The 8,845-nt window shown below is 34.8% G+C and overlaps 1 protein-coding gene and 1 non-coding gene across 2 annotated transcripts; one reads left to right on the top strand and one right to left on the bottom strand.

Moving 5' to 3' along the window:
• Window positions 1–5,920: 5,920 nt before the first annotated feature.
• On the bottom strand, window positions 5,921–6,027 carry LOC128281349 (small nucleolar RNA R71). The gene has a single exon (XR_008271557.1). It is a non-coding gene; the product is annotated as a small nucleolar RNA R71 (small nucleolar RNA).
• Window positions 5,954–7,021, top strand: LOC108455664 (uncharacterized). The gene has a single exon (XM_017754201.1). The coding sequence runs from the start codon at window positions 5,954–5,956 to the stop codon at window positions 7,019–7,021; it is 1,068 nt and encodes a 355-aa protein (XP_017609690.1).
• The last annotated feature ends 1,824 nt before the right edge of the window (window positions 7,022–8,845 follow it).

Genomic DNA, 8,845 nt, shown 5'->3' with positions numbered 1-8,845 from the left:
TGTCACACTGTGTTCTAGAACTTGAAAGCAACCGAGAAAGACATTTATTATTGGTTAAGTTTCCGTATAATAATAATGGTTATGAGATGAATGTTAAGATAGCATTGTATGACAGAGGTATGGTTGCAAATTACTGAACTTTGTTGTATTGAATTGAATTTTGATAAAAAGAATTTCGGGGTTGATGTGATTGGAAAGAGTGAGGGGAAATAAAAATAATTCGTGACCGTCTAAAAGCAGTTTCAGATTGGCAGAAAATATATGTGGTCTTGATGTGAAAAAGCATTGAATTTTCGATTAGAAAATTGAGTATTTGTGAAAGTATTATAGTGGGAGTAGAATTTTTCGATTTAGCCATAAAGAGAAGTTGAGTTCGCAATTCATCAGATTGAATGAGATTATTAGTAGAACTTGGAAAGACCCGTAATGTGTTTCTTATATATATGATGTGATAGTATCTCTTACAGAAGTAGAAACTCAGCTTGTTATGATGTATAGCAAAGAGCAGATCATAATCATAGCTTATGAGATTGAAAAGTTGAGAAATCTGAGGCTAGGTGAGAAACTGATGAGCCTTGTGAAAGTAAATCTAATTTATTTCCTGGTAAGATTTTCGAGGTCGAAAATCCCTAAGGGGGGAGAGTTGTAACAACCCGTTTTTAGGGTTAATCAAAACAGTGGTTTCAGGGCCACTAAATCCGATGAGTAGGTTTGTAAATATTATATTTAATATTTATGAGTTAATTGTGAGTTTAAAAAAAGGTTTTTGATATTGTGATTTTTGTTTTATAAGCGATTTATTAAGCTCAAATGGTATGACCCTAAGGTCAAGTGGGTTTAGAAAATGAGGTATCGAGACCTCATTTCTATAAACCGAGTCGTAAATATTTTTATAAATATTTACGGAGTGGCAATAAGATGATATTAAAGTTTCGTTGAAAAATTTTATTGTTTTGATAGTTAATTAAGCAAAAAGGACTAAATCGCGCAAAGCGTAAAAGTTGTGTTCTATAAGTTAAAGATATTAAATAGCTATGGAATTAAATAGTGGGAGTCCTTAAGTGGTAATTATTCCATAATTGTTGGTAGTGGAATTCCATGGCTTGGTATAATGGAAATTATTAATGTATATTAAGGTTAAATATGGTATTTAGTAATTATAATAAAATAAAATAAAACAAAAGCCAAATTACATGCTATCATCTTCATCAATAGCCGAATGTGAGAAAGAAAATAATGTTCTCAAAGCTTTGAAGGTTCGGCCATGGTTGCTCATGCATGTAAGTCCATGTCGTCTCGGTTTTTAATAATTTTTACGTTTTTGAGATCGTTGCTTCGTAATCTAGCTGGCCCGTGCCTCTAATTTTAAAATTGTTAAAGTATTTGGATGATGTCATTATTGAATGTTTGAGTATCTTGTTGATGTTTGATTTTCATGTTTGATTAAGTGATTTTTGATAAAAATGTGTATTAAGGACTAAATTTAGAAATTTGTAAATTGAGGGGTCAAAATGTGAAATAAATAAAAGAAATGGGTTGCTAGAGACCTAAGGTAAATTCGGCCTAACATGGGTTTGATGAAATTTTGAGTAATTTGTGTTATTTTGAAATAGGGATTAAATTGTAAAAATGTGAAATGTTAGGGGATAAAATGCAAAATGCCCAAATTATGTGTCTTTAGATAAAATTTAATGAAATGTTGAATAAGTGAGTTAATTTTGATATTAATTATATTGGCAAAAGTAGAATTCGGATTTGGATGGGGGGAAAAATCAAAATGGTCGATTAGTCGTCTCGTTCCGATTATCGTCTTCCGAGGTAAGTCCTTAAGTAATTATATTTGATTTGTCTACGCTTAAGATTATATAATATGATAAGTAATTATTTGACGTTTACAAGTTCGAATTGCAATAAGTATATTGAATTTCGGCTATAAAGCCGAATATGAAATGGATGATTTATGTATATAATGTGGTCGAATGACTATTAAGTGATGATGTGAAAGTGTGTAATATGTGTATACAATATTATTGTACTTGTTTGTATAAAGTCGAATGTGAATTGAATGGTATATATGCGGTGACAGAATAGCTATTATGAAACAAAGTCAAAGAATGGGATATTTGTATAATAGATGAATTGTGACTATTGTTCCTACTTGATCGAGGTTGTGTGTGAAATAATTTGTGAATATGGCATATAGTCGAATGGTTATTAAAAGTGAAACTAGGATAATGAAAAGATTATGTGTTCCTTGTGTGTGATTATTGAACCGAAAGTTAAAAGGTAGGTGTACATTTTGTGCTTATATTCGAATGAAGCAATTAAATTGCTAATGTGAAATGTTATGTGAAATGTGTTAACATGTGAATAAATATGCAAGACATCGAAAATGTATCCGGCTAAAGTCCCGAGCTTCGGCTTTGAAATGTATCCGGCTAAAGTCCTGCAGGCTTCGTCTTTGAAATATATCTGGGCCAAAGTCCCGAGCTTCGTCTGAAATGTATCCGGACTAAAGTCCCGCAGCTTCGTCTTGAAATGTATCCGCCAAAGTCCCGAGCTTCGTCTTTGAAATGTATCCGCCAAAGTCTCACAGCTTCGTCTTTGAAATGTATCCGGTTAAAGTCCTGCAGCTTTGTGCTGATAATATAATTTCGGGTTTTATACCTAGTGGGCCAAGTGCCGATGAATTTGATAAAAGTATACAATTACAAGATCCTACACTAAGTTGACAAATTGAAAGTGCATTACATATTAAGTTGGCCAGGTATGTATCATGTACTCGTATGCGATTTTGATTTGAATTAAATTATAAATATATAGAGTGATGCATTTGTGAATAAGTGTTATGACTATAAATGTGATTGTGATATATTCGGTAAATATGTGAAGTTATGTGAAGTGATTCTATGTTTATATTCAAATATAAACACTTGGTCCTTGTGGAAAGGTTTGTGGAAGTATATGATTTTATTTTTAGGTGATTACGATCTTGGAAAATTAAATGTGAATATGATATTGTATTTCATTTGTTTCAATTGAACTAAAGCAGATAGTGAAGCATTTTAATGCCTATGTTATATGAGTTCGATCTTGAATGACATGATATACATGTTTAGATAATTTGAATGCAAGGAATGTGTGAAAGAGCAAATTTGTAATAAATCTACTTGGGACAGCAACTGTAGCGTGATTTTGGAAAATCACCATAAATTGTGAAAATTGAATTAGAAGCTGAATAAATTATGAAATTAAAGCTTAATGAGTCTAGTTTCTTATAAAAGAAACCATGTAAGCAAAAGAATTTTAGATAATGAGATATTTGAAGTGGAGTGAGACAGAGTCAAAATGACTTTGAAATCCCCTATTTTGTGTTTAGAAAATCATTGTATATTGTAAAATGATGTTTATAAGATAAAATTTATATTTTTAGACTCCTTAATGAGTCTAGTTTCAAATGAAGTAAACGATAACATATTTCGAATTTTGTATAATGAGAAAACTGATTTGTAGTGAAGAGTGGTCAGAATAGTCAAACAGTGAAACAGGGGAAACTTCAATAAAAATATGGTATTGATTGGTCAAACCAAAAATTCTGAAAATTTTATGGATGGAAGATATATAAGTCTATTTTCAGGAAAAATTAACGGCACTTTATTTGGAGTTTCTTATATCCAGTTATAAATAATTTAGTGACTGTTGCACAGGAAAACAGCTTGTAGTAAATTTGTGATTTTGTTGCAAACATGGTTAAAACTAGTTAATGAGATACTTTTCGAGTTCTTATGATCTTATTTGTGATTTCAATATTTGGTTTTAATTGAGTTCAGATTCAAGTGAGGTGAATTTTCTAAATATGCATTATGTTCATGGATACTTGGCCGAAATGGCAATTACCTAGGAATGATTTCTTGAAAATTTGAAATAATCGAGCTATAAGTAAATTAATTGTTTGCATTGCTTAAAACTTACTAAGCATTGAAGCTTACTCCGTGTTCTCTTTTCCATTCCTTATAGGTTTATCCTTTAGTTCGAGTTGGAAGAGCTGGAGATATCATCACACTATCGAGTCATTATGTGAGTTGAGTAGATGGTATATCATCATGATTTAAGGCATGTATAGGATAGACTATAGGTAGAATGATATTTTGTCTTTGTATACATTATAGCCATGCGAAGATGGCTCGCTTATTTTGTTTAGAGAAGCCTTATAATTGAACTAATGTGTTGAAATGTTTTAGTTATAACTTGATAGTAGTTAATTTGTTATTAGATATCCGGTTATGTTTTGATAGTTAGTCATTTTGGAAATTTATAAGAGCTCTTATGAAAAATCAATGAGACAGGTTGCATTGTTGATAATTTTTGTCTGGTAAATATCTTTGACCTTATAGAAGTTTTGTTCAGTCAAGTAATACCTCATAACCTTATTCAGGCAACGGATACGGGTTAGGAGTGTTACAATGCTTAGGTTATCTGACATTATAATTGTTTAGATAACTAAAGAATTAATTTTTTAAATGGATTGAAATTGCAATTAATGGACTCAGTACTTAATCAGTGCATGTTTAATTCTTCTAAGGTAACTGAAAATTAAATTAGCATTGTATTTGGCGATACATATGCCTTGCATAACTTGCAAGATTGTTGTGATTAAATTGTTTCAAGGTAAGGCTACTTTGTTACTTCGCATAATCTTTTACATGTTTATTAAGTTGAATTAATCGGTTGAATCGACATAGGAATATGCGAGAGATAATTTAATTTAATAAGTATGTATGTGGGATAGCATGTTTACTTTATTAAATATGTTTTGTCGGTTGAATTGGCATAGGGATATGTTCAAGAGATAAATGGAATTTTAATTAGTAAATATGTTCATAAGTTAGCAAATCACTGGGTTGCCTTGAATTTATTCATAACAGCATAAGCACAAATTTAATATTTCTAAGTTAAAAAGGTATAATTAATCCAACACAATTATATCATCTTGATTAAATATTAATTGAAATCGTGCACTAGAACTCTTTTATTTTATTTAAATTGTTTGCTTAGTTTTAAAATCTTAGTTTATAAATCACTCTTTTCAATCCGAAATTATTTTTACCTCACCAAAGTGTTTTAATTAATTTCATAAATATTGCTTTTTACAGTCCCTGTGGGTACGATAACTCGACATTTACTTGTCACTTTATTACTTGTCACGATTGTGTACACTTGCATATTTCCACCGTTCCAAGTTTTTGGTGCCGTTGCCAGGGTTTGTTTTAAAAAAAAACATTTTTGGTGAATTTATTTTTACATTTTGGTTCTTTCATTTTCCTGTTAAATTTTACTTATTTAATTAATTTTTCTCTGATTATTTCAGGTGTTTATGAGTATGGACTAAATTATTGACTTACTCCCAGTGGACCCTGAAATAGAATGAACCTTTCGCCAATGAAGAAGACAAGCAAACCAGAGAAGGACCAAAGAGATGAATTTTGAGAATATCAATCAAGGAAATGGAGCAAACCTTGCTCAAAATCCTATCCTTAGTACTGATGATAGGGATAGAGCTTTACGACAATATGCCGTGCCAGTTTTTAATGACCTTAATCCAGGTATTAGAAGATCTGAGATCGAGGCACAACAATTCGAGCTGAAGCCAGTCATGTTCCAGATGCTTCAGACAGTGGGCCAGTTCAGTGGAATACCTACTGAAGATCCTCATCTTCATTTAAGATTGTTTATGGAAGTGAGCAACTCTTTCAAGCTAGCCGGAGTACCCGAAGATGCATTATGATTAAAACTATTCCCGTACTCACTGAGGGACAGAGCTCGAGCCTGGTTAAACTCACTGCCACTGAACTCGATTTCTACATGGCAAGAGTTAGCAGAGAGATTTCTTGTGAAGTATTTCCTGCCTAGCAAGATTGCTAAGCTGAGAAATGAGATTACTGATTTCCAACAAATGGATGATGAGTCCTTGTATGATGAATGGGAAAGATTCAAAGAGTTATTACTAAAGTGCCCTCATCACGGAATTCCGCATTGCATCCAACTTGAGACATTTTGCAATGGTCTCAACGCTCACACAAGGATGGTAGTAGATGCTTCTGCTAATGGTGCTATCTTATCTAAGTCTTACAATCGAGCAACATCAAGAAGACGAGTTGCTGGAATCCATGAAGTGGACGCTCTCACTTCACTTGCATCCCAGGTATCTTCGATATCTTCAATGTTAAAGAATCTTACCACTAATGGGTCTAACAGTTTTGTAGCTCAACCACCAAACCAATATGAGAATATAGCCTGTGTCTATGGTGGGGAAGGACATGTGTTTGAAGAATGCCCATCAAACCCATCATCCATAAACTACATAGGTAATCAGAACCAGAACCGAGGAAGGCAAGGGTTGCAATCCAACTTTTACAACCCATCGTGGCGAAATCACCCCAATCTTTCCTGGAGTAACCAAGGGGCTGGAGGCAGTAACAACTACGCCCAACCTAGACCAACCCAGCCGCCTAGTTTTTCACAGCAAGTTCAAAAACCGGTTCAGGCTGAATCGTCCAATAGCTTAGAGAATTTATTGAAGGCATACATGACGAAGAATGACGCCACTCTAAGGAATTTGGAGAATCAAGTGGGCCAGCTTGCTACTGAACTTAGGAACCGTCCACAAGGTGTTTTACCTAGTGATATGAAAAATCCGAGAAATCCAGGGAAGGAGCATTGTAAAGCACTAACATTGAGGAGCGGAAAAATGATAGAGCTCAACATCATTGAAGCTGAAAAGGAACATGCTGAAGCTCAAGATTCGAAAGAAGTTCAACCGAGTGTTGAAGTTCCAGTTCCACTAGAACTAGAACCTGCAAGACCTGAAAAGGTAACCTCAGAACGAGCCAATTCTGATCAGCCAACCATTCCGTTAGTAGCAGAATTGCCACCAAAGACAAATCAACTAGTACCAACTCCAGTATATAAACCTCCACTACCTTACCCTCAAAGACTCCAAAAGCAAAAACAGGATGTCTAATTCAAGAAGTTCCTTGATGTACTCAAGCAACTTCATATCAACATCCCGTTGGTTGAAGTACTTGAACAAATGCCAAATTACGTAAAATTCATGAAAGATATCCTGTCCAAGAAGCGAAGACTTGGAGAATTTGAGACGGTAGCTTTGACGGAGGAATGTAGTGCATATCTTCAAGACAAATTACCCCCTAAGCTGAAGGATCCTAGGTGTTTTACCATTCTATACAACATTGGAGTAGCTTATTGTGGTAAAGCAATATGTAACTTGGGCGCAAGTATCAACTTGATGCCTATGTCGATATTTAAGAAGTTGGGGATAGGTGAATTTCGACCTACTATGGTTACACTTCAGCTAGCAGATCGATCCTCAGCACATCCAGAAGGAAAAATCGAAGATGTATTGGTACGTGTAGATAAGTTTATCTTTCCTGGTGATTTAGTAATTTTAGATTTCGAATCAGACAAAGAAGTACCAATGATCCTGGGAAGACCGTTCTTAGCAACCGGAAGGACTCTTATTGATGTGCAGAAGGGCGAACTTACTATGCGCGAGCAGGACGATCAGGTAACATTTAACATTTTCAAGTCAATGCGATTTCCTGACACAATAGATGATTGTTCTGCAGTATCTGACTTAGAGGATTTAATAGTGGAGGAGGAACTCAACTCTGTTGAGGATTCTCTGGAAAGAATTTTGACATCAGACCCTCCAAGTGATGAAGAGGAGGATGAAAACTTAGCTTTGCTAGAAGCTAATCAAAAGGGATTTACTCTACAGTCCCGTTTTGAATCTTTGGATTTAGAGGAGAGAGATTACACACAGCCAAAAGCGTCAATGGAGGAGCCACCTAAACTAGAACTCAAGGTATTACTTTCTCATTTAAAATATGTTTATTTAGGTGACGCTTCTACTCTGCCTGTGATTGTTTTAGCAGAATTAACTATTGAGCAAGAAGAGAAACTTATCTTAGTTCTGAAACAATTTAAGAAGGCTATCAGAGGGACCATAGCCGATATTCGCGGTATTAGTCCATCTGTATGCATGCACAAGATCATCCTGAAAGATGGTGAAAAAGGGATGATCGATGGACAATGAAGGCTGAACCCCATCATAAAAGACGTAGTGAAAAAAGAGATTATCAAGTGGTTAGATCCGGGTATCATTTACCTTATCTCAGACATTTCATGGGTAAGTCCGGTCCAGTGCGTACCAAAGAAAGGAGGTATCACGGTCATAGAGAACGGGAATAACGAGTTGATACCGACTAGAACAGTTACGGGATGGAGAATCTGCATCAATTACCGGAAGTTGAACAAGGCAACTAGGAAAGATCACTTCCCTTTGCCATTCTTAGACCAGATGCTGGATAGACTCGCGAGGCGAGATTACTACTATTTTCTCGATGGATACTCGGGGTACAACTAGATTACGATGGCATCGGAAGATCAACACAAAACCACATTCACCTGCCCGTATGGTAAATTTGCATTTAGACGCATGCCATTTGGTTTATGTAATGCACCTGCTACATTTCAAAGATGTATGATATCTATTTTCACTGACATGGTTGAGAAATTTTTGGAAGTTTTTATGGACGACTTTTCAGTGTTTGGAGATACGTACGGTGATTGCTTAGCCAATCTGGCTAAGGTACTTAGGCGATGTGAAGAGACAAACCTAGTCCTTAACTGGGAAAAGTGCCATTTTATGGTACGAGAAGGTATCGTTCTGGGGCATCAGATAACAAGACATGGGATCGAGGTAGACAGAGCGAAAGTAGAAGTTATTGATAAACTCCCACCTCCAACATCTGAAAAGGGTGTT

Source organism: Gossypium arboreum, chromosome 9 (genome assembly GCF_025698485.1).
Source record: "Gossypium arboreum isolate Shixiya-1 chromosome 9, ASM2569848v2, whole genome shotgun sequence".
In the NCBI taxonomy this organism is placed as follows: Eukaryota; Viridiplantae; Streptophyta; class Magnoliopsida; order Malvales; family Malvaceae; genus Gossypium; species Gossypium arboreum.
This window is presented reverse-complemented; position numbering and strand designations above follow the sequence as displayed.

Coding starts and splice junctions, on each gene's coding strand:
- LOC108455664 (XM_017754201.1), top strand. CDS start 5,954: ATGGATGATGAGTCCTTGTATGATGAATGGGAAAGATTCAAAGAGTTA.